The 26,472-nt window shown below is 45.9% G+C and overlaps 1 protein-coding gene and 2 pseudogenes across 3 annotated transcripts; all 3 read right to left on the bottom strand.

The window, feature by feature from the left end:
* Nucleotides 1–6,442: 6,442 nt before the first annotated feature.
* LOC309535962 (disintegrin and metalloproteinase domain-containing protein 25-like) lies at nucleotides 6,443–12,852 on the bottom strand (the record flags this gene model as incomplete). The annotated part of the gene is made up of 2 exons (XM_082229498.1): nucleotides 6,443–8,008; nucleotides 12,477–12,852. 2 exons carry the CDS (start codon nucleotides 12,850–12,852, stop codon nucleotides 7,317–7,319), a joined length of 1,068 nt encoding a protein of 355 aa, XP_082085624.1. The 3' UTR covers nucleotides 6,443–7,316.
* On the bottom strand, nucleotides 6,782–17,668 carry LOC309535957 (disintegrin and metalloproteinase domain-containing protein 20 pseudogene; annotated as a pseudogene). Its single transcript, XR_014224522.1, has 3 exons — nucleotides 17,568–17,668; nucleotides 11,402–12,598; nucleotides 6,782–6,785 (listed from the first exon to the last, which is right to left on the bottom strand). The product of XR_014224522.1 is annotated as a disintegrin and metalloproteinase domain-containing protein 20 pseudogene (transcript).
* A 1,545-nt stretch (nucleotides 17,669–19,213) lies between these two features.
* On the bottom strand, nucleotides 19,214–21,697 carry LOC309533462 (disintegrin and metalloproteinase domain-containing protein 20 pseudogene; annotated as a pseudogene). Its single transcript has one exon. The product of its transcript is annotated as a disintegrin and metalloproteinase domain-containing protein 20 pseudogene (transcript).
* Nucleotides 21,698–26,472: the final 4,775 nt, after the last annotated feature.

Genomic DNA, 26,472 nt, shown 5'->3' with positions numbered 1-26,472 from the left:
GCACCCAGCTATTGGCGCTGGCCCGGGTGCCCTCTCTGGCTAGGAGGTATTCGACTCCCTCTTCTCCCCATCTGGAGTCCAAAATCTCCGTGACCTCGTTGATGGGGTCTTGCTGCGTCACCCCTCGCGTCTCCGTCCGCTCCCGGAACGGACTCGGTGCCGTCCCTGGCTCCTGGAATCTGTGAGGTGCCTTGTAGGGAGTGAGCACCGACCTGTGGAACACCGGATGCATTCTGGAACCCTCCGGCAGCGCCAGTCGGAAGGCTACCGGGTTGATCTGTGCCTCGACTTGGTACGGACCAATTTGCTTGTGCCCCAACTTCTTCTTGGCTAGTGACCTGGTCGGCACTGCGTGGGCTGCCAACCAGACCCAGTCTCCCACTTGGATCTCTTCGCCAACCCGCCTGTGCTTGTCAGCTTGCACCTTGTAGGCGTGCTTAGCTAGCTCCAGCTGCCGTCTGAGTTGATCGTGTACCGCCTGCAACTCTGACGCGAACGCGTCCGCCGTCTGTGGTTCTCCGTCCCCCACTCTCTCCCGTCCCGGGAAGGTTCTGGGATTCCTCCCATTGTTGGCGAAGAACGGCGTCACCCCTGTGGACACGTGCTTCGTGTTGTTGTAAGCGAACTCGGCGAGCGGCAGGTAATCCACCCAGGTCGCAGGTTGTTGATTGGCATAGCATCTCAGGTACTGCTGCATGATGGCATTGACCCTCTCTGCTTGCCCGTTGGTCTGCGGGTGTCTTGCTGATGCCAGATCGACCTTGACATTTAGAAAACTCATCAGCTTCTGCCAGAAATTCGAGACGAACTGGCGCCCGCGGTCGGACAGGATAGACCGCGGCAGACCATGCACTTTGAACACGTGATCTATGAACAGTTTGGCGGTTTGTTCCGCCGTGGCCACCTTCGCACACGGAATGAAATGTGCCATCTTGGTGAACAAGTCCACCACCACTAGTACAGCTGTCTTGCCTCTCGAGCTGGGTAGATCCGTAACAAAGTCCAGGGCCACTCTCTCCCACGGTTCAAACGGCGTTTGCAGCGGTTCCAGCAGTCCCGCCGGTGGTTTGTGCACCGGTTTGGCCCTCTGGCAGGTGTCGCACCTCGCAACGTAGTCCGCGACTTCCCCTCTCAGTCTGGGCCACCAAAAGTCCCTTGCGACTAATTCCACCGTTTTTTCCGTGCCAAAGTGCCCGGCCGTGGGTGCGTCGTGCAGCTGCTGCAGTACCCTGGCGCGAAGTTCGTCTCCCGGCACGTAGATGGCCCCTTTACGTAAGAGCAAGCCGTCTCGTATCTGGAACTCGTCGCCCTTCGCCGTGCCCTTGTGCACCTCTGCCATCTTCGCCCGCGCGAAGGAGTCGTCCTGCAACGCCCGCCGCACCGCATCCAGGTCTACTGTGGCTGAAGCGCACGCCCACGCTGTTGGCGCGAAGATGTGCATGGCTGCCGCTGGCTTCGCCTCTTCGAGGTATTGCGGTTTGCGGGACAGTGCATCCGCCATGACGTTGGTGTCGCCTGGGACGTACTCTATTCGGAAATTGAAGTCAGCAAAGAACTCCGCCCAACGTATCTGCCTCTGGTTCAGGAACTGAGCCGTGCGCCAATGCTCCAGATTCTTGTGATCCGTGCAGACCTGCACCGTGTGCTTGGCGCCGATCAGGAAGTGCCTCCACGCCTTGAAAGCTGCATGAATGGCCAGCAACTCCCTGTCCCAGATGGTGTAGTTCTGCTCCGACTTGCTGAGCTTTCTGGAGTAGAACGCTCCCGGCCTCCAGACCCCCTGTGGGTCCCTTTGCAGCAGGACAGCTCCCACTGCTCTATCGGACGCGTCTGTCTCTACCCGCATCGGTTTGCTGGGGTCGATATGCAGCAGTTGCTCTTCCGACGCGAAGAGACGCTTGAGTGCCTGAAAGGACTGCTCCGCCTGCTCCGTCCAGATGAATTTCTTTTTCTTGGAGCTTAGCGTGTCCGTAATGGCCGCCGTCTGCATCGCGAACCCCTTGATAAACTTGCGATAGAAGTTGGCGAAGCCGACAAACCGCTGGACCTCCTTCCGATTGCGCGGGCTCTTCCAATCCAACACCGCACGAACCTTGGCGCTGTCCATGGCTAGCCCCTTGTCCGACAACTTGTACCCCAAGAAATCCACCTCCGTCGTGTCGAACTGGCACTTCTCCAGTTTGGCGTACAGTCTATGCTGCTGCAGCCTCTTCAGCACCTCCCGAACATCTTGGTCATGGGCTTGCTGCGAGTCGGAGAATATCAGGATGTCATCCAGAAAGCAGACGCACTTCTTGTAAAGGAGTCCCGCCAACACATGATGCATGAAAGCTTGGAAACAGTGAGAACCGTTTTGCAATCCAAACGGCATCACTCTGTATTCGTAGGTGCCCAGAGGCGTGAACATGGCTGTCTTCCACTCATCGCCCTCCCTCATGCGGATGAGATTGTACGCACCTCGCAGGTCCAACTTGGTGAACACGCGTCCCTTGCGCACCGTCGCTAGCAGGTCGTCAATCCTGGGCATGGGGAAATCAGAAGGCTTGGTCATCTTGTTTAAGAGGCGAAAATCCACCACCAGTCTTTTCTGGGGCGTGTCCTTCTTCTTCACGAAGAAAACAGGACTGCCCCCTACTGCCCTGGACTCCCGGATGAAACCGCGCTGCAAATTGTGATCTATGAACTGTTTGAGTTCCTGTAATTCGTCCTCAGACATGGAATACAGCTTCCCTTTCGGCAGCGTCGCCCCTGGTAGGAGGTCAATCTTGCAGTCATATTGCCTGTGCGGTGGTAGCTTGTCAGCCTCTTTCTCGCAGAAGACCTCCAAAAAGTCCGCGTATTTGTGGGGGACTGCTTGTAACGTTCCCAACTGCAGTTGTGATTCCTCCTCCTCTCCCTCCTGTCTGGGCAGGATGCAGTGTTCTGCGCAATAAGAGGAGCCGAAGATCAGCTGTCTCTGGTACCAAGCCAGTGTCGGACTGTGCCTGTCCAGCCAACTCATGCCCAACACAATGGGCGTGTCCGACAGTTGGGTGACATTAAAACTGATGACTTCCCTGTGGTTGCCAAGGCGCATCACCATCGGTGGCGTTTGCTTCACCACCTGCCCCCCTAGCAACTCTCTGCCATCCACTGTGACGACTTGCAGGGGCAGAGTGGCAGGCAGTAGCTGTATAGCGTGCTGCTCCACAAAATCCTGCGCTATAAAGTCTGCGTTGCTTCCAGAATCCACAGAAAGCGGCACTTCGATAGTGACGCCATCGGGTAGCTGGAGAGATGCTGTGAGCTGCACTACTGGTTTGGGTGGGAGGGGGTCCGTGGGTTGCAAGATCGCTGGGGACTGCTTCACTGATGCGTCTGGCTGGGCCCCAGTGCCTCTGTCTCCAGCCAGACATCGTCGTTTCCCTGCTGTGGTTCCCCTTGCTGCGTTGCTGCAGTCACCATTGCTGAGGCTGCAGTGTGCTTGTGGAGCCTCCGGGGACACTCTTTCGCCAAATGGCCTGGATCCTCGCAGATGTAACACTTCCTGTTCCCTCTAGGAGGCTTCGCTTTCACTGCTGTCGGTGCTTGGGCTCTGGCTGCTGACTGAGCCCTTGCACCTCCAACCTCCATCGGTTCCCCTCCCCCTCCTGGCGGAGGTGTGGATTGCGCACGCGCTGCTTCTCTTGGAACGAAAGAGAAACTTCTCGCTGCTTCGCGCCCTCCACGTCCTTCATCTCTGCACCAGGGACGTTCTTCCAGCCTCACCCCCACAGTCAGCGCCCTTTGGACCACCTCCTGCGTGCTTCGGGGCCTCTCCCCCCTTGCAATTTCATCCTTGACCGCTGAGCTTAGACCCTCCCAGAACAGGTCTCTGACAGGGGGCGAATCCCGGTCCCACTCTAAGGCACTGACCAGCGCAAAAAAGCGGGCGCGGTACTGCCGGACGCTTGCCCTCCCTTGTTTCAGTCCATGAATCTCCCGTCGGGCAAGATCCACATCAATAGTAGACAAAAAACACGCATCCATCGCTTTAATAAAGGCATCTGCATTCTGAAGCGCTGGATCTTTATCCCTCCACAAATTGCGTAGCCACGCTTTAGCATCCCCATGCAAATGGGATAGTATGAACCCCACTTTCTCTTCCTCATCTCTAAAGTCTTTTGCCAGCAGTTGCAGTGCGCACATTACGTCTGCTCGAAAATTGGGGTACTGTTGTAAATTCCCATCGAAGTGAGCCACAAGCCCTCCTGCTCTCCGTGCCAACCCAACCCCCTCCGGTCTGGGTCCTGGCTGCCCGTGTTTAACCCATGCTTCAAACCTGGCGTGGAGATCTCTGTAGGCGGCTGCCGCATCCTCCTCCCTCTTCTTGGATGCCAGTACCTCCGCGTTCAATTGGGTAACTGCCTGTTGCAGCGCTGCAACTTTCTCTGCTTCCGTCATCTCTGCTAACCGTCGTGAGCTTGCTCCCAAACACCGATCCCCTCCTCCAGCTGCCTCTCTCTCCGCTGCGAGATATCAGGTGTCCGAAGCTTTTAGGAGACGGGTCTTACTGTCAGAGCTGCCACCCAGTCCCAGCTCACATAGGACCAAGTCCGCCAGCGTTCACTTTATAAGAGTCTTTATTAAGTTACAGGTTTCATTTCCGAACTGCAGCGTGCAGCTCTACACCTTCTGCCCTAGGTCGGCGAAGACCCGTCTGAGTCCCCGCCTCTTGCACACCAGCTTAATACCCTAGCCTTGCTCCACCTCCTTCGCCTCTCCCTACGTCTCTGGGTCCTTCTGCCCCCCTGGGCCTCCTCCCTTCTACTCTCCTCTGACGCTGACCCCCCTGATCCTTCTGCCTCCTTGCGGCGGGCTTTAGGACCTGGCTCACTCTCCGGGCTGCTTACTGCTCCAGCTTCCGCTGCATTTGAACTTGGCGCGCGCGCCCAACTCTCTACTTTCCTCTTAACCGTTGCCTCGCTCTCTGAGGAGGGCGTGACCACCCCTGACTCGTGCCCTCCCTCCTGCTGACAGCCTCCGGAACCCGATGCCTGGCTACCTTCCTCCCTGCTGCTCTCAGTCTTGAGCGTGGGTCCCGACTTCCAGCTGCTGCCGCCCTCAGTTATGAGCGTGGGTCCCGACTTCCAGCTGCTGCTCTCTGAATCTCCTCTGTTCCCTTCCTCCTGGGGTGTCCCCCCGGATCCCCCCCTTGCTCTGCTCACTGGGGCTCCCTTTTGGGAGTCCTCTGACTCACTGCTTAGGCTTGGAGATCTCGGGTCGTCATCATCACTCATTTTCCCTTCGGATTCCTCCCCCTCGCTCTCTGCTTCCTCCCTTCTCTGCGTCTCTGCTCCTGAACCCCTGACAGGTGCTGAAAGAGATAATTCATAAAGATCAAACCGGATTTCTTCCCGGATGATTTATGCAATCCAATATTAGATGTGTGATTAATGTATTAGAATATTTGGATATTAAAACTGATAAACCAGCAGCTATTATGTTGGTGGACACTGAAAAAGCTTTTGATAATGTGTCCTGGAAGTTTATGAAAAAATTAATGGAAGAAATTGGACTGGGAGAAAATATTTGTAAAGGAATAAATGGCATCTATTCGGAACAATATGCAAAATTGATCATCAACGGAAGAATTACTGAGGAGTGCAAAATAAACAAGGGAACCAGACAGAGCTGCCCACTGTCTCCAATGATATTTATCTTGGTGATGGAAGTCTTGAAGAATCAGATAAGAAGGGATCAGCTTGTTAAAGGAATCACTCTGGGAAACAAAACATATAAAATTGAAGCTTTCGCGGACAATTTACTTGTTATGACTGAAAACCCTAAAGAAAGTCTGAAAAGAGAAGTGGCAGGCTTTAAACTGAATATAACAAAAACAAAAATGCTTGTTAAAAATGTAACCACGAAAGAAAAGGACGACTTAGAAAAAATATTGGGCCTGGAAATCTCTTCAAAAGCAAAATACTTGGGTATTTGGATCACCCCCAAGAACAAAAACTTATTTCAGGATAATTACACCAAAGCTTGGTTAGAGATTAGAAAAAACTTGGTAACCTGGAGTAAACTAAAATTAACATTTCTGGGTCGGATTTCCATTATAAAGATGAACATGCTACCAAAATTAATCTTTTTATTTCAAATGATTCTGATACTGGGTGAAGCAGGTCCCAGCCCCCAGGTGATCCGCCTCTCCTGGCCTTAAGGTGAGCACTCCTCCTGAGAGAAACCAGTTCCCTCCGCCTCTCTGCCCTGAGCCTCTACAGCTCAGGAGAGGCTGGAGGGTTACTGGACCCAGGGGGAGGCTCACCTTCCCCTGACAGGGCTGGGAGAGGCGCACCTGTAGGCAATGGGTCATCAATCACCTCCGGAGCCAGAGTGGATTCATCTGGTGTCTGCTCCTGAGGATCCGGCAGAGGTGCAGGCGCTTCAGATTCAAGGCCCTGCCCCAGCTCAGCCAGTTCAGCCTCTGAATCAGATTCCCAGGCCATCACACCAGGTTGCTCATGGAGGCAAAACAGTCTGAGCACATAACACCAATCCTGGCCCAACCACACTGGTTGCCAATCAGTTTCTGGGCCCAATTCAAAGTGCTGGTTTTGACCTACAAAGCCTATTGTGGCTCAGTACCCAAATACCTGAAGAAACAACTCTCCCCGTATAAACCAGCATAGACCCTGCAATAATAATCTGAGGCCTTTCTTCTTGTGCCTCCTCCGCCGGAGTTCTGGGGGGTGGCAACACAAGAAGGGGGCTTTTCAGTGGTGGCTCCCTACTTATGGAATGCTCCCCCTGAGGAGGCTCACCTGGCATCATGAAGAAATAGCTTTAGGCACTAAGCAAAAACTCCCCCCTCTTTTGCTAGACCTTTGTTTTTAGTTATCTGTGGTCTCCAATGGTTGGAATGTTTTAATCCCGCCTTTTAAAAATGGGATTTTATTTTACATTTATCTTTGGTTTTTATTTTATTTTCTGCTGGTTTCAATGAACAGTATGTGTTTGTTTTTATATTATAAATCACTTTGAATTACCTTCTTTAAAGTATGAAGAATAAATTAGATAAACAAATCAACATTTTGTCATTTTAACATTTTGTTTCCACGGTTTTCTGCATTCTTCAGTTGCTTTGATATGAAGACATGGAATCACTAAGATTATGTAACGTTGTGATGCTCAGCTGTTAAAGTGTTTTGTTGTCTTTTTATCTCTGCATAATACTGTCCATTATTTCCTGCACATCTATTTGACACATTCAGTGTATTGTTCAATTCTCTGATTCAGTTGGGACAGGATTTTCTTCCTCTTTTACACCTTCTTCATATGTTTTTTTCTGGTTTTTATACAAACCACACTCTCAGACGCTTCCTGAAATAAATACCAAGCCCCAAAACACCAAAAATAGTAGGAACAAGAAATACAATTGCTGCTATAATTCCTGTCATGTTGACACTATGTTTTGAAGTGTTCCTTGGTGGAGGAGGTCCACTGTCAATGCTGCCACCATTACCTTGGTTTAGACAGTCTGGAGGGGCCCAGCCATAATCACAATGACAATGTTTGTAAGTGTTGCATATTCCTCGATTATGACACTTTGTGACATTGCAATCATATTTCAAGAGGGACACATTCTTGCACTCCCCATTAATACACATCATTTCTGTGCCACAAGGAGTCCCATCTCTTACTGCCCCAATATCAGGTATCTCCATTCCAGCGTGGTAATCTGTACTCCAGCATTTCCTATTGCCTAGGGGTGTGTTAATTATGGTGCTGTGTTCCTCCAAAGAAGGTAGTTTATAAACATTTTCACACTGGATTCGGCCGCACAAGATGTTCTGAGTATCACATTTCTTATAAGTGTCATGTCTAAGCCCACAGTTGCCAAAGCGATCCCCTCGAGCATTCATTTCACTGAAGCAATCCTTTGATGCACCGGTTGCTTTGTTGCCAAAGATCATTCTGCACTGCCTAGTGTGAGTTGTGCAATTCCCATGATAGCAATATGCCCCATCACTACACGGGGCACCATCTTAGAATCATAGAATCATAGAATCATAGAATCATAGAGTTGGAAGAGACCCCAAGGGCCATCGAGTCCAACCCCCTGCCAAGCAGGAAACACCATCAGAGCACTCCTGACATATGGTTGTCAAGCCTCTGCTTAAAGACCTCCAAAGTAGGAGACTCCACCACACTCCTTGGCAGCAAATTCCACTGTCGAACAGCTCTTACTGTCAGGAAGTTCTTCCTAATGTTTAGGTGGAATCTTCTTTCTTGTAGTTTGGATCCATTGCTCCGTGTCCGCTTCTCCGGAGCAGCAGAAAAAACCTTTCTCCCTCCTCTATGTGACATCCTTTTATATATTTGAACATGGCTATCATATCACCCCTTAACCTCCTCTTCTCCAGGCTAAACATGCCCAGCTCCCTTAGCCGTTCCTCATAAGGCATCGTTTCCAGGCCTTTGACCATTTTGGTTGCCCTCCTCTGGACACGTTCCAGTTTGTCAGTGTCCTTCTTGAATTGTGGTGCCCAGAACTGGACACAGTACTCCAGGTGTGGTCTGACCAGAGCAGAATACAGTGGCACTATTACTTCCCTTGATCTAGATGCTATACTCCTATTGATGCAGCCCAGAATTGCATTGGCTTTTTTAGCTGCCGCGTCACACTGTTGGCTCATGTCAAGTTTGTGGTCAACCAAGACTCCTAGATCCTTTTCACATGTACTGCTCTCAAGCCAGGTGTCACCCATCTTGTATTTGTGCCTCTCATTTTTTTTGCCCAAGTGCAATACTTTACATTTCTCCCTGTTAAAATTCATCTTGTTTATTTTTGCCCAGTTCTCTAATCTGTCAAGGTCGTTTTGAAGTGTGATCCTGTCCTCTGGGGTGTTAGCCACCCCTCCCAGTTTGGTGTCATCTGCAAATTTGATCAGGATGCCCTTGAGTCCATCATCCAAGTCGTTGATAAAGATGTTGAATAAGACCGGGCCCAAGACAGAACCCTGTGGCACCCCACTAGTCACTCTTCTCCAGGATGAAGAGGAACCATTGATGAGCACCCTTTGGGTTCGGTCAGTCAGCCAGTTACAAATCCACTGAGTGGTAGCATAGTCAAGACCGCATTTTACCAGCTTCTTTACAAGAATATCATGGGGCACCTTGTCAAATGCCTTGCTGAAATCAAGGTAGGCTACATCCACTGCGTTCCCTTCATCTACCAGGCTTGTAATTCTGTCAAAAAACGAGATCAGGTTAGTCTGACATGACTTCTTTTTCAGAAATCCATGCTGACTATTGGTGATCACAGCATTCCTTTCTAGGTGCTCACAGACTGTTTGCTTAATGATCTGCTCCAGAATCTTCCCTGCTATTGATGTCAGACTGACTGGGCGGTAATTATTTGGGTCCTCTCTTTTCCCCTTTTTGAAAATAGGGACAACATTTGCCCTCCTCCAGTCTGCCGGGACTTCGCCTGTTCTCCAGGAATTCTCAAAGATGACTGCCAGTGGTTCTGAGATCACATCTGCCAGTTCTTTTAATACTCTTGGATGCAGTTCATCTGGCCCTGGAGACTTGAATACATCTAAACTAGCCAAATATTCTTGTACTATCTCCTTAGTTATTCTGGGCTGTGTTTCCTTTGCTGAATCATTTGCTCCAAATTCTTCAGGTCGGGCATTGTTTTCTTTATCGGAGAAAACTGAGGCAAAGAAGGCATTGAGTAGTTCAGCCCTTTCTGTGTCCCCTGTTTGCATTTCACCATCTTCTCCTCTGAGTGACCCCACAGTTTCTTTGTTCTTCCTTTTGCTACGAACATACCCATAAAAGCCTTTTTTGTTGCTTTTAACCTCTCTAGCAAGCCTGAGTTCATTCTGTGCTTTAGCTTTTCTGACTTTGTGTCTACATGTGCTGGCTATTTGTTTGAATTCCTCTTTGGTGGTTTCCCCCCTTTTCCATTTTTTGTACACATCCTTTTTTAATCTTAATTCAGTTAAAAGTTCTTTAGATAGCCACCCTGGCTTCTTTAGGCACCTTCCATGTTTCCGTCTCATTGGTATTGCCTGACGTTGTGCTTTTAGTATCTCCCTCTTAACAAACTCCCAGCCATCATGAACTCCCTTTCCTTTTAGTATTGTTGTCCATGGGATCTCACCCAGCACTTCCCTAAGTTTTATGAAGTCGGCTTTCTTAAAGTCAAGAAATTGAGTCCTAGTATGCTTGGCTGCTCCTTTCCACTGTATAGTAAACTTCAGAAGAGCATGATCACTCGCGCCTAATGATCCTTCCACTTCTACCCCACTAACCAGGTCATCAACATTGGTTAGGACCAGATCTAAAATGGCTGTTCCTCTTGTTGCTTCTCCCACTTTCTGGACAATGAAGTTGTCTGCAAGGCCAGTGAGGAATCTGTTTGACCTTATGCTCTTGGCTGAGTTTGACGTCCAACAAATATCCGGGTAATTGAAGTCCCCCATTACTACTATCTCCCTTCCTTTTGCATGCTTGGCCATCTGTTCCAGGAAGGCATCATCTATGCCCTCCGTTTGGCTTGGGGATCTATAGTAAACTCCCACAATGAGGTCTCTGTTATTCTTCTCTCCCTTAATTTTGACCCAAATGCTCTCACTTTGGCTTTGAGGATCTAAATCTTGGATCTCTTCACAGGTATACACATCCCTGACATATAACGCCACTCCTCCTCCTTTCTTGTCTGGTCTGTTTCTCTGAAATAGATTGTATCCCCCCATTATTACATTCCAATCGTGGGACTTATCCCACCAGGTTTCAGTGATGCCTATTATGTCATATTTAGTTTGCTGTACCAAGAGCTCAAGCTCATCTTGTTTATTTCCCATGCTTTGCGCATTAGTGTACAGACATTGAAGTCCATTAATCATTCCCCCGTGTCTCTTATTTAAGGATTTTTTCCTCCCACCACTAGGTCCGCGTGCTGTTTGCTCCATTTGGTCTATGACATTTGGATGATCATCTTCATTAATTGATAGACTCCTACCTTCAGGAGCACTGTCTCCCTCCCCCACATTAGTCAGTTTAAAGCCCTCCTGATGAGGTTTCTGAGATTTTTGGCAAAAACATTTCTCCCAACCGTTGTGAGGTGCAGCCCATCACTTGCCAGAAGTCCATCTTCAAGAAACTGCAGTCCGTGATCTAAGAATCCAAACCGTTCCTGTTTACACCATTTGCGAAGCCAGCTGTTCACTTCCACTATTTTCCCCTCTCTCCCTGGGCCACGTCGTTCAACTGGGAGGACAGATGAGATGACAATTTGTGCATTTAGTTGCTTCAATTTCCTGCCGAGAGCCTCGTAGTCTCTTTTGATCTTCTGGAGGCTATTGCTTGCAGTGTCATTGGTTCCCACATGAACCAAGAGGAAGGGGTATTTGTCAGTGGGTTGTACATATCTTGTACATAAACATCTTCAGGACACCATTCTGAAGTCCCGTTGCAATACTCGGGGAGATCACAGCTGCTGACCTGTTCTCTGCAAACCTTATGAACTGGAAGATACTGGCACTCAACACAGCACTCTCCAAAAGCACAAGTGGCATCTGGACTCAACATGCAATTAGACTGGCAACATGGATCCAACTTGCATTGCTCTGTTGAGCCACAATCACATTCCTCTTTCTCTTCCACTACTTTGTTTCCACAGTATGCAAATTTATACATCAGATCAGGGTCTAGTGGAACTAACAAACACCGTCTGTTCCTTACTGAGAAGTAATCCTTGTAACTGCAATTGCTAAACTTATCTGTGTTTACTCCATATGCAGCCATAACGCAAGCATGTCGATCACAAGTGCAGTGTTTTTCATCATGTTTCATTCCAAGATTATGTCCTACTGCATGGGCAAATATAACACTAAAAGCAAACAAACTGGGAGTCGTATATGACTCAACACCACTTGCCCAGTGGGCAAGACAAATTGATCTTAAGTACGCTAATCCAAGTGTAGGTCCAAAACTTTTATATACAAATAAGTGAGCAGCATCAAGATGTATATGTTTACTTAGTGACTTTTTTACAAACGTGACAAAATTGAGCAGTGTTTTTTCTATTGTGTCTTCGATTTTCATGAGGTTCTTTTCTGACCAAATCTCCAGGCCAGCTATAGACAACTCAACAGCAAGTGGCTCATATATTGAGTTTGCAGCATGGATAATATCTAGAACTTGCAAAGCAATACGACTTTCATTTCTGTCAAACCTGACATATCGTTCATGTTCTATCACAATGGCAACCTCCAAGTATCTGGTATGTGTCCACCAGGCTCCTCTCGCATCAATTTGAACTGTTACATTATTTGTGCTTTGGATCATGGCCTCTTGGCGTCTTTGCTCTTCCTCTGTTAGCCCGCACCTCATTCGTTCAGCACCCACCATTTCCTCCAATCTATACAACACATGTTGAGAAGTAGCAGATGCCTGAACAGGTTCGATTTCATAGGTGCGGTTTTCTAAGTGCAACAGACCCCTGAGTCCCCCTGAGCAAGTGCTGAGGGTGACTCGAGAGGCAGGCTGGCCTTTTACCAAGCCGCGGTAGAAGCAGTCATCTCTGATGAAAGGATAGTCCATCTGAAGGTCCCCCTCCCTGCTGTAAGTGAAGACAGGGAAATGTTTAGGCACAAAGCTCTTCTTTTTCCTGAGCTTCACGATGTGGCCCTTCCCCTCAATATGCAGAAAGTAAGAGATAGTGTGGGGGTTTTGTCCATATCGGGGGGTTAATTTCCTTGGGACAATCATCTCATAGGAGGCATACCTATAGCCCTGTGGAGGGTTCTGACCTGCAGTCTCACTCAACACATTCCATGAGATCAGCACCAGCAGCCAGGGAAGACTGCTTGTCATCTTCCCTGACAGGTGAAAGAATGCACTAAGGCACCCCATGGGATGGCCTGTTGTGGGCCCAAAGCAAAATGGGAAGGAGACTCCTATAGAGAGAGGAGGATTCTGATGATAGCAACCGTCTGTAGATTTACCTTTGGAATGTGGGCGGGCCTTGGTGGTTAGGGACAGAATAGAATGCAGAGACTGGGCGAGCGGGAAGCGGGTCAGAGTGCCTGACAGGGGACTTAACAGGAAGAACAGAAAGGAGTGCTGATAGGCTGAGGACCATAGTGTCAGGTAATCATGGGAACTAAGTGCACGGCAATGGAAGAATACCTAGTCACATAGCTGTCAACTTTTCCCTTTTCTTGTGAGGAATCCTATTTGGAATAAGGGAATTTCCCTTAGAAAAAGGGAGACGTTGACAGCTATGCGCTAGTAGGAGTTCCTATGGCCTTGTCATGAACAAATTTGGTATAGATATAGTATTTCTTGTGCCACTGAAGGGCTGGAAGCAGGATATGTGAACAGCAAGTTGCCTGCTCTACAGAGATTTGGCCAGAAATATGCAGCAATAGCAGGTAAGACAAAGGGGGAGTTTTTAATTATTATTACTTTATTAAATTTGTATAACGCCCTAAATACATAGATTTCATAAATTTACAATAAGATATTAGATGCAGGTTGGAGTAAAGGTAAAGGCTATTAGTATCTCAGCTCACAGGCAGAGGTACCTGGCCTCCCCCGAGGAAATTAAGCTGGATACTTGACGACCTCTCTGCTGCGTCTCCCGGCAGGCTAGGTCATAACTCCGGCGATTCTCCTCATCAATCAGACGTGAAGAACACACCCTCCGCTACTCTGCTTTTCTCTCCCTCCCTGCATTCTCCCAGGGAGGAGAAATGAGACAGACAGGAGTCCTTTCTACATGTTTTATTCCTGTCACTCAACAGAACATAGAAATGTGACTGCACCCTTCAGACTCCATTAGAAGAGTCTCAACTCCTCCCCTGTACTTCCAGCACAGGTCAGATGACACACTGAGCTAACATCCGGTGCTCAGTACAGAGAATAGGCTCCACCTTTCCTCCAACAGTAGATCTGCAAAACACAACATCCTGTTTTGCATTCCAGCAATCTGGAGCTGGCTTTTGCATTGGTGCTTTTTCCCAACAAAGGCAAAGGTACCCCTGCCCGTACGGGCCAGTCGTGTCCGACTCTAGGGTTGTGCGCCCATCTCTCTTAAGAGGCATGGGGCCAGCGCTGTCCAGAGACATTTCCGGGTCACGTGGCCAGCGTGACGAAGCTGCTCTGGCGAGCCAGCACCAGCGCAGCACACGGAAACGCCGTTTACCTTCCCGCTAGAAAGCGGTACCTATTTATATACTTGCACTTAAGGGTGCTTTCGAACTGCTAGGTGAGCAGGAGCTGGGACCGAAAGACGGGAGCTCACCCCGCCACGGGGATTCGAACTGCCGACCATGCGATCGGCAAGTCCTAGGCACTGAGGTTTTACCTACAGCGCCACCCGCAGGTTGGAGTAGTTTGTATCAAATGCTATAAATTTTATATGAAGGTGTTTTTAAAACAAATTATAGGAAGTCTTTACTTGTCCATCTGGTCCACAGAGTCACACTGTAGCTGTTGCATACGTGCTCCTTTTGATGAAGAAGAAGAAGAGTTTGGATTTGATATCCCGCTTTATCACTACCCTAAGGAGTCTCAAAGCGGCTAACATTCTCCTTTCCCTTCCTCCCCCACAACAAACACTCTGTGAGGTGAGTGAAAAGGCTCACATTCAAAATTCTCCAATGTGTCTACTCATTTTGAGGTGGCTCACTCCTTGCCCCACCAACACACATGCAGGGCATAGAGGGCAGCTGCCCCTCATCCCAAGGGCATCTTGGCGGTGACTCTTGGCTGTGAGTCCTGGAAAACCTGCTCTCTGCCTTGCAGCCTTTTCCCACCTGACCTAGGAGGGAGGGGCCCTGACTGACTTCAGCTACAAAAGCTGAGACTGCTGAACACACCCTTGAGCTGGGGTGTTGTTTGCCGGATTTTGTTGGGAGGGGTGGTGGTTGCTGCTGTTGCTGGTTTTTTGTATCTTTATTATAGATCTTGTGATTTATGTGGAAATTGTTCAGTTTGGTTGTATATTTTTTATGTTCTCTTTACTGCTTATGACTACATTAGTTATGTTGTAGTTATGAGTCCAGCTACAAACGCTGAGGCTGCTGAAGAGGCCAGAGACCATCTTGGCTGTCTCTTAGTGCAGACCCAGGTCATCGAGCCTGAGCTTCCTCATGAACTACCACTGGCAGTATTGTTTGCATACCAGTGCAAGTAGATAAATAGGTACCGCCTTACTGAAATCAAGATAGACTACCGTAATTTTCGCTCCATAACACGCAGTTTTTTGCTCCTAGAAAGTAAGGGAAAATGCCTGTGCGTGTTACGGAGCGAATGCACTCGACCGGAGCCATGGCTGCCGTCAGTCAAGCAAAGCGGAGCCGCTTGCAGGGCTTTGCACAGCTCTAGCTTTGCTTGCTTTACAGCCAGGAGGAGGGGGAGGAGCTGAGGAGGAGGGAGGGAAGGAGAGCCATGCCAGCAAAGCGGGCAGCAGCCGCTTACACGCGAGGAGGGACAGACGGGAGCCATAGCAAGCCGGGAGAAGGCAGGCAGTTCAAAGCCAGCAGGCGCTTTTAAAGTAGCCGGTAACAGCTGCTGCAGCCTCAGCTAGCAAAGGTCCCAGCGCTCTCTAAATGGAGCAATGAGGCTGCAGAGGGAAAGGAGGGCTTGGATCAGGAAGGATAAAGTTTAAGCAACCAGCAGCAAAAATACCCAAAACCAACCTGGAGCTCTGAGCCACGAGCGCAGTGAAAACCAGGAAGTAAAAGAAAAGGCTATCCCCCCCCCCCCCCGCTTCTCAGCTGTTTTCAGGCAGGATAGATTTGAGCATTGTCTGGGTCCTAGTGCCCCTACTGCTTTTTGTGCTCCATTGTATTGCTGCTGGTGGCTGCTTATCACTCAAACTGAACCTGATACCAGTAGCCACCTGTACAAACAAAGTAGAAGGCTGCAAGGAGGAGAGCTTTTACACAGCTAATAGCAAATCCCCTGCAATCCAAGTCCTCCTCACTTGCTCAAATCTATTCTGCCTCAAAACAAGGAGCGAAGAAAAAGGCTGCAAACTGTTAAATGGAAAAAACCCCAGGCACAGGGCAAATACCTTAAGTATACCTTTAAAGCAACAGTGCTCTTTCCCTCCCTGCTCAGCTCGCAGAAAAGCTGCTTCTCCACCCACCCCACGCGTGCTCCTTATCCCTTGAGTGCTTTTCCTTCCCTCCCCACTTAAAACGTGGTTACAAAGCACGGATCCACATGGATCCTCAGGATTTTTGCACTGGGTCACCCCAAACTCACCATCAGATCACATGTCTGTGGCCACAGCATGAACCACAAAAATCATACATCTACTGTTTCATTTAGAATATTTTTTTCTTGTTTTCCTCCTTTAAAAACTACGTGCGTGTTATGGTCAGGTGCATGTTATAGAGCGAAAAATACGGTATATCCACAGCATTCCCCTCATTCACCAAGTTTGTAATTCCATCAAAAAAAAGAAATCAGATTGGTCTGGCATGACTTATTTTTGAAGCTTTTAAGGCACTTTCAACACCAGAAATCTGACATGGCTTTTAAAAATTCCATTGCATTTAAAACATGATAATGGATTTCCAGAATATTTTTTTTCTTTTATTTTCATGACAAATCAATTTTATTTGTGACAAATAGATTTGTTTTGATTTACTGAGTGTTACGGGTCACACTCTAAATATATATTAAGCAGAATACATTTTTATAAAGAAATTAAAATACTCTCTTATCATAAAATCATAGAATTGTAGAGTTTGAAGGGATCATGAAGGTCTTCTACTCCAGCCCCCTGCAATCCAAGAATCTTTTGCCCAACATGGGCTCAAATCCACAACCCTGAGATTAAGAGTCTCTGCCCTACTGACTTAATCTAGTTCTTTTTAAATGTAATTTTGATTTTAAAAAAGATGACGGCAACTGCAAGTGTTTATTTTTTTATTTAATAAAATTTATATACCACTTGATTGTTGGGGGGGGACTTCAAATCAGTTTTGAAAAGTAATATGTAATTGAACTTGTCACAAAGAGTTACAACATTATACAGCACACACATACAAACTGATTTAAATACATAATACTGCTTCCACCTTCCCCTTTTTCCTCTGCAGGCTGCTTCACCTTCAACTGTACTGAAAAGGGAAGAGCTGGGATGCTGTGGAATAGAGCATTGAAGCTCCTTCCTCCCTCAGCTGCAGTATCTGTGGCCAATATTTGCAACTCCGTTTGTGTGTGTGTGTGTGTGTGTGTGTGTGTGAGAGAGAGAGAGAGAGAGAGAGAGAGAGAGAGAGAGATGAGATGAGATCCAGTCACCTCTATGTGCAACACTGAAATTGGTCCCTATGTAAGAAGATCAGTCCGCTATTAGCAGAACTTTGGAACTTAAGGATTAAAACATCCCTCTTTTGTCCATAGCAACATTCAGTAATCTCCCTTTAGGGTTTATTCAGAAGAAATTATTCATAACATTAGGACTTCTCAACCATTTTACACCTACTTTGATAAAAAAATGTTAGCATTTGTACTTTCAGTGTTTTTAATCACTGCTTTTTGTCTTTTAAAACAAAGAAATAAACGCTTACTTGTATATTTTGAGCGACTGGTTGTGAGCCAGAGCCAGGCTCTCTTGGATGAAACCAATTTTCTGCATCCATTTTAATCAAGGTTTAGGTCTGTTTGGCCATGGAAACTGCTTTTGTTATGCTGTATGATGACCTCCGTCAGGAGAGGGATGGGAGAATGTGTTAATTCCCTGTTAATCCTATTGATCTCTCAGCGGCCTTCAATACCATTCACCATGGTATCCTTCTGGAGCAGTTGTCCCAGTGTGAGGGTGGGCAGCACTGCTTTGCGGTGGTTCTCGTCCTACTTGGATAGTCATTTCCACAGGATGATGCTTGGAGAGTGCTTTTCAGCTTCACAAAGTCTTCAATGCAGGGCTCCTTAGGGATCAAGCATGGCCCCCATGCTGTTAAACATGTTAATCTACAGGATGTTAATCTACAGGAAACTGCTGGGTGGAGTCATCCAGAGTCTTGCAGTACGTTGACAGCAATATGTTGATGGCACATCTGGATTTCTTAACATCTACAAGTGTAGCAGTGGATGTGCATGACTGATGTCTTGACTCAGTAATAGACTGGATAGGAGCCAATAAACTGAAGCTCAGTTCAGATTAAACTGAAGTGAATGGTTCTCTAGACTGGATGGATGGGAAATGGCCTGCTCTTGATGAGATTACACTCCCTCTGAAGGAGTAGTTACATAGCTTGGGGATACTTCTGGAAACTTCGCTTTGCTGTCACTTGAGGCTCAAGTGGCCTTGGTAACATGAAGTGCCTTCCATCTGCTTTGGCTGGTGGCCAGCCATACTCTGATGACCTCTGGGTTAGATTACTCAATGTGTTATACATGGGGCTGTCTTTGAAGGCAATTCAGAAGTTGGTACAGAATTCAGTAGCCAGGTTGCTCACGGAGGCAAAACAGTCTGAGCACATAACACCAATCCTGGCCCAACCACACTGGTTGCCAATCAGTTTCTGGGCCCAATTCAAAGTGCTGGTTTTGACCTACAAAGCCTATTGTGGCTCAGTACCCAAATACCTGAAGAAACAACTCTCCCCGTATAAACCAGCATAGACCCTACAATAATAATCTGAGGCCTTTCTTCTTGTGCCTCCTCCTCCGGAGTTCTGGGGGGTGGCAACACAAGAAGGGGGCTTTTCAGTGGTGGCTCCCTACTTATGGAATGCTCCCCCTGAGGAGGCTCACCTGGCATCATGAAGAAATAGCTTTAGGCACTAAGCAAAAACTCCCCCCTCTTTTGCTAGACCTTTGTTTTTAGTTATCTGTGGTCTCCAATGGTTGGAATGTTTTAATCCCGCCTTTTAAAAATGGGATTTTATTTTACATTTATCTTTGGTTTTTATTTTATTTTCTGCTGGTTTCAATGTACAGTATGTGGGTTTTTTATATTATAAATCACTTTGGATTACCTTCTTTAAAGTATGAAGAATAAATTAGATAAACAAATCAACATTTTGTCATTTTAACATTTTGTTTCCACGGTTCTCTGCATTCTTCAGTTGCTTTGATATGAAGACATGGAATCACTAAGATTATGTAACGTTGTGATGCTCAGCTGTTAAAGTGTTTTGTTGGCTTTTTACCTGCTCTACAACAGGCATATTTTAGGTTATCACCTCAGTTACTCAAATGACATCAGTGGTTATGTTGGTTTCTGTGAGAATGGGATTTTATTCAGAGCCTGGCTTTTGCTGAAAGTATTTAGCATTCCTCCACATTCTTTTCCCCAGTAGGCTTAAGGGAGATACTTCTGAGAGTTAGAGACTGCAGACAACATCAACACATTTTAGAGTTCTGTCCTATTGTGCCTAGTAGACAAATGAAGAAGGGCTTTAAAAACTTTAGAAACTTAAATGTATCGCTGCATAATACTGTCCATTATTTCCTGCACATCTATTTGACACATTCAGTGTATTGCTCAATTCTCTGATTGAGTTGGGACAGGATTTTCTTCCTCTTTTACACCTTCTTCATATGTTTTTTCTGGTTTTTTTACAAACCGCTCTCTCAGACGCTTCCTGAAATAAATACCAAGCCCCAAAACAGCAAAAATAGTAGGAACAAGAAATACAATTGCTGCTATAATTCCTGTCATGTTGATGCTACGTTTTGAAGTGTTCCCTGGTGGTGGAGGTCCACTGTCAATGCTGCCACCATTACCTTGCTTTAGACAGTCTGGAGGGGCCCAGCCATCATCACAATGACAATGTTTGTAGGTGTTGCATATTCCTCGATTATGACACTTTGTGACATTGCAATCATATTTCAAGAGGGACACATTCTTGCACTCCCTATTAATACACATCATTTCTGTGCCACAAGGAGTCCCATCTCTCACTGCTCCAATATCGGGTATCTCCATTCCAGCGTGGTAATCTGTACTCCAGCAATGCCTATTGCCAAGAGGCGTATTAATTATGGTGCTGTGTTCCTCCAAAGAAGGTACTGTATCAACATTTTCACACTGGATTCGGCCGCACAAGATGTTCTGAGTATCACATTTCTTATAAGTGTCATGTCTAAGCCCACAGTTGCCAAAGCGATCACCTTGAGCATTCATTTCACTGAAGCAATCCTTTGATGCACCAGTTGCTTTGTTGCCAAAGATCATTCTGCACTGCCTAGTGTGAGTTGTGCAATTCCCATGATAGCAATATGCCCCGTCACTACACGGGGCACCATCTTGTACATAAACATCTTCAGGACACCATTCTGAAGTCCCGTTGCAGTACTCGGGGAGATCACAGCTGCTGACCTGTTCTCTGCAAACCTTATGAACTGGAAGATACTGACACTCAACACAGCACTGTCCAAAAGCACAAGCAGCACTTGGACTCAACATGCAATTAGACTGGCAGCATGGATCCAACTTGCATTGATCAGGTGAACCACAATCACATTGCTCGCCATCTTCCACTACTTCATTTCCACAGTATGCAAATTTATATATTTTAGTGGAGTCTGGTGGAATTAGCAAACACTGCCTGTTTCTTCTGTTGAAATATTCTTTATAACTACAGTTGCTAAACTTATCAGAGTTTGTTTGATATTCAGCCATTATGCAAGAACTTCGATTACAAGTACAGTATTTATCATCATGTTGCATTCCAAGATTGTGTCCTAATTCATGGGAAAATGTGTGAGAAATAAGGAACAAACTGGGAGTCACATATGATTCAACACCAGATGCCCAATGGAGGTTACAAACTGTTCCTGTGTACGCTAATCCAAGTGTACTTCCAAAACTCTTATATATAAATAAGTGAGCAGCATCAAGTTGTATACGTTTACTTAGTGAACTTTTTAAAAAGTGGGTGAACATATTATGAGTGTCATCTATGCTGTTAACAATTTCTATGAGGTTTTTTTCTGTCCATATTTCCAAGCCAGCTATAGACAGCTCAAGAGACAGTGGCTCATACATTGAGTTTGCAGTATGGATGATATCCATAACTTGCCTAGCGACACGACTTTCATTTTTGTCAAACCTGACATATCGTTCATGTTCTATCACGATTGCAACCTCTACGTACCTGGTGTGTGGCAACCAGGCTCCTCTAGCAGCACTTTCAGTCAATACTTTTCTTTTGTTTTGGAACATGGCCTCTTGGCTCCTTTGCTTTTCCTCTGTTAACCCACACCTCATGCGAACAGCACCTTCGATTCCCTCCAATCTGTACAGCACATGTTGAAAAGTACCAGGTGCCTGAACAGGTTCAATTTCAAAGGTGTAATTTTCTAAGTGAAGCAGACCTCTGAGGCCCCCCGAGCAAGTGCTGAGGGTGACCCTAGAGGAAGGCTTGTCTTGTACAAAGCCATGGTAGAAGCAGTCATCTTTGATGAAAGGATAGTCCACCTGGAGCTCTCCATCCTTACTGTATGTGAAGACAGGGAGGTGTTTAGGGACAACGCTCTTCTTTTTCCTGAGTGTCACCACATGACCCTTCCCCTCAATCTGCAGCAGGTATGTGACATCATGAGTTTCTCCATATCGGGGAGTCAGTTTCCTTGGGATGATCACTTCATAAGAAGCATATCTAAAACCCTGTGGTGGTTTCTGACCTGCATTCTCACATAACACGTTCCATGAGATCAGCACCAGTAGCCAGGCAAGCTTGCTAGTCATTTTCCTTGATCGGTGAAATAATTCACTAGACCACTCCACTCTTGCTTGTCTTTCTCAATAGGGAAGCTCCTTGTGGGTGCAAGGCAAGATAGGAAGAAGGCTGCATGTTAGATAGAGGAGAAGGATTCTGTCTATAGCAACCGTCAGGAGATTTCCCTTTGGAATGTGGGCGGAGCTTGGTTATGAACAAGACGGAATGGGGAGAGAATGGAAAGGGTGGGGGAGAACCTAGAAGATGGTTAGCAAAAAAGGCAGTTACAGGAAGAACAGGATGTTCTGTGGACAATTTTCAGACCAAGATGTAAGGGTAGTGGAAGATAACCAAAATCACTAACCTCATATTAATACAAGATATATGAACTCTATTTAGGAGAGGCTCCTTGGGGGTTGTTACTATCTTGCTTTCACTGGAGTGATCCTCTTCAGAGATAATTTTAAGCTCCCCAAACACAATGTTATAGGGAGACGGGCCATGTCAAGGAACATTAAGCCACATCAATTGGATTCTGTCTCATTGATGGAGATAGCAGTACATGTTTCCTCCTAATATGTGGATAACCTCCTCTCGGAATCTGAGACAAACATCAGGCATTCACCTAGTTCTCCGGACCACAGGAGCCTAAAGTTGCAGGCTTGGTTGGCTACCAGATGCAGAAATGCATGCCTGGTGAATAAAGACTTTGCATGAGTAAAAGGAAACTCATGAGCAAGTCAGTCTTCATAAGCAGACCAATTCCTCAGACAATACTTAATGGACCATAGCTATGCTCTTGGTGGGAATCTGAAGGTTCAAGCTTAAATTATAGGCAGTGGAATTATGTCTGTGCACCACCACCACCCAGATTCCAGTCTTAGGACATTCCAGAGCTAGATGGATCAATTATCAGACTCAGTATAAGGCATGTCCCAATGTTCCTATTCCTGCTGTTGAGTCTTCAGGATAACTGTTTTTTTCCCTCCTGCCTGCTGGTTTTCGCAGCAGGAAAACCCTGACTAGTATCATGGCAGTTTGCACATCAAAGTAAATGGTCATAGCCTGAGGATTTGTCATGTTTTTAATTTAATAACTGACAAAAGTTTCAGGGTAGGGAGGAGGTCACTGAGGTAACATAGAGGCTGTTAAAAAGGGGTTTTGAATACTTGAATGTGATTAATCAAATCATGATGTGCTGTGTATAAAGGCTGTTCTGCTGCTAGAATCTGCTGTTCCCCTTACCACAGACAAGATAACTTTACAATTAGACGACCCTTGCACTTGGTTTGGTAGCTGCAGCTGGTACAAAATGCAGCTGCTAGGTGGCTTAGTGGAACAACCTGTAGTGGTCAGTGTTAAAAACTCATGTATATAAGCCAGGCACCAAATGGCTCCTTAAACCAAGGTTACAGTCGCCAAATGTAATGTCCAGTTCCCATTTTAGCATCAATGGTTCTAAATTCTTATTTTTCAAATGATGGACTGACTGTGATTGATTATCAGTTAAATTTCTGGCTCGTTCAGATGACTACCTTGAGCTAGGTTAAGAAATTTGAGAACTTAAAGAAGAAAAGTCACCTTTATCCAAGTACAATTCACAAATATATTGGCCTATTCCAATCTTTTTTTCTTATTGGTGAAACAGACCATTCATAATGTTGAGATATTCTTCACAACTGTGAGGTAAGTGAAGACAAGCTACAGTAATGAACCATAACAATGTTCACTGCTCCTGCTCAAAGCTGCACAGAAAAAAGCACTTTGGTTCCTGAAATTAATTCCAATTGTGCAAATAAAATATAACTGATAGAATGACTTGCCTGTCTGGCCCCCATGCATCTTCCTTCCTGCTTGCTTGTTCTCTTCCATGCTCGCATAGGGGGAACAACGGCAGAAAGGCAACTCATTTCAGGTACATACATTTAATTGTCTTGGTCGACAATGAAAAAGGGTGGAATGTTTGTAAGACTTTTAGGTCTATTTCTAATGAGATAGATGATAGATAGATAGATAGATAGATAGATAGATAGATAGATAGATAGATGATAGACAGACAGATAGATAGATATTCCAGTCACCTATCTGTGTTACAAACTCTATATGGACCTCCCTCAATGTAAGACAAACTATCAGCAGAATTTTGGAGTTTCACAATAACTTTATACAACTGGGGTATCTATATCACTTTTTCAGTACAAGGGAATTTGACATTCCCTTTTAAAAATCAATTTTATTTTGAAAATTGTAATGTATTTCCAATTGGACAGTTATTTATTTTTCTCCTATTTCCATGACTAAATGTAGTTGAAATGGCTTGATGCATTATTATTTTGTCCACATCAGCTGTCAGTACAGTTATCTTTCTTGAGGATTTATTCAGAAGAGATTATTCAGAAAATTAAGAAATCTCATTTAATGGACTTCTGAGCCATTTTACACCTATATCAGATAAAAAATGCAGGCATTTTGCTTTTAGTTCTTAAGCACTGTTTTTTCGCATTTTTAAATAAACAAACAAATAAATAAATGCTTCTTATTGGTAAGATTGTTTTATATTTTGTCCATATAACATTAATATTTTTGCTTCCACCGTTCTCTGTATCCGCTTTTTAGGTGGCTTTGATATGATGGTTTGAATTTGCTCATTAGCAACCCAATGAGACAGAAAGCAAATAGTGATAAAAGACTAGAAACCAGATTATTTCTGTTTAATGGTACACAGTTCTTCCTGTAAGGCATATTGTCATACAGAAGATAATTTAATGTGACGTTAAAATAAGTATTTTTTATTTATGTAAAATAAATTACTGTAATATTACATTGCTTAAAGTTGCTTCATTTTCTTCAAAATTTGAGAACATTGTCATTGTAGTTGCACTGACAAAGCAAGCAATCAGTGCATGCCATTGGCCATCCTCTTTGATACTTCCAGACTATCCAGTTGTGAAAATGAACATGTAAGTTCCATAGCATATCTTAATTTCCAGGTTTCCTGACATTTTTAAAATAAAGTTCATAGTTCCTCAGCCAGGCTTATGGGCCAGAATCCTGGGGCCTTCAGCAGGGTAATGACATATAAAAATGAGTTAGACAGCAAACAGAGAAAGAAAATGATTCCCTGAACACCATTTATACTGATCAAGAGCAGGAGGATAGAATATTCTATTTCATTTTTGTTCGTTTGTGAACTTATATAAGATATCGGCTATGGCGGGGGTTCCCAACATGGTGCCTCCTGTGATGCCTGTGAAAGGTCTCAAGAAGTAACCTCTCAAAACTGCAATGCATTAGAGAATGTTTGCTCTTCCTGCTTAGTTCTTGTTTGAACTGGTTTGGCCTTTACCACACTGAATACCTTCGCCCCTTAAACATGCCCACCCCTTCACTGAATGCCAGAACTGGACACTCACCATCCATTCTGTTCTAAACGGAGAAGTGATGGATTCTCACTGCAAGCGAACACAGCGGTGGATTCTGTTGGTGCCCTCTCCCCATTGATGAGGTGGCTGACCATTTTGTGGCCCTGTCTCTTTTTCTACCTTAAGATGTGGCAGCCATTTTGTGACTGGTTAAAAACATTTGGTTTAAAAAGGAAACATCCATAGGGCATTAATTTTACAGTTAATTCACTGCCCATTGCCTTATCCCTTCTTAACACCCACCGTCCTTTCCCTTGGTTACAAAAACAATCCCATTCCCAGGGGCTAAATTGACCTTTCCCTTTCAAATTCCTGCTCACTGAAATTTGAGCCATACCCCCTGATTTCACTAACTGCATTAGCAGCTGGGGGAAGCTAGTCAGGCATATAAATTTAGATAAGCCTAGTGAGTAAGCCTGTTCAATTGGCTAGAAGCAGATACAGGAAACCTTTTTGACTCAACAGCCAAGATCTTTAATGCCCCCACCCCATGGGCCACCTTCGACAGGTACGCAGTAGCCACACACCTGTCAATAATAATAATAATAATAATAATAATAATAATAATAATAATAATAATAATAATTTATTTGTACCCCGCCCATCTGGCTGGGTTCCCCCAGCCACTCTGGGTGGCTTCCAACAAAGATTAAAAATACATTAAAATGTCACACATTAAAAACTTTCCTAAATGTCAGGTAGTTATTTATCTCTTTGATATCTGATGGGAGGGCGTTCCACAGGGCGGGCGCCACTACCGAGAAGGCCCTCTGCCTGGTTCCCTGTAGCTTTGCTTCTCGCAGTGAGGGAACCGCCAGAAGGCCCTCGGCGCTGGACCTCATCGTCCCGGCAGAATGATGTGATTGGAGACGCTCCTTCAGGTATACTAGGCCGAGGCTGTTTAGGAATTTAAAGGTCAACACCAACACTTTGAATTGTGCTCGGAAACGTACTGGGAGCCAATGTAGGTCTTTCAATACCGGTGTTATGTGGTCTCAGCGGCCGCCCCCAGTCACCAGCCTAGCTGCCGCATTCTGGATTATTTGACATAATGATGTCAGGTAACTGATAAGTGTGCAGTACCATGCACATGCTAAAGTTGACTTATAGGGTGAAGGGAGAGGTTATTTACATAAAATGCAGTGGCAAAGCAGCACCCAGCAAGATTAAGTGCTCCACTCACCAACTGGTGAGTAGAGGATTCAATTCCGCTCTCTGCAGGGATTTACTTTGCTAATGTACTCCCCACTAGTGAAGCAGCACCCAGCAGGATTGAACCCTGCCCATGAGCTGATGCCACCGGTGGGTGTGGTTTGTGGAAAATGTCCTCATGGGCTAAATTGGAACCCCTGATAGGGCCAAGATTGACCTGTGAGCCAGAA

This window comes from Podarcis vaucheri, assembly GCF_965113315.1.
Source record: "Podarcis vaucheri genome assembly, chromosome: 1".
Taxonomy (NCBI): domain Eukaryota; kingdom Metazoa; phylum Chordata; class Lepidosauria; order Squamata; family Lacertidae; genus Podarcis; species Podarcis vaucheri.
This window is presented reverse-complemented; position numbering and strand designations above follow the sequence as displayed.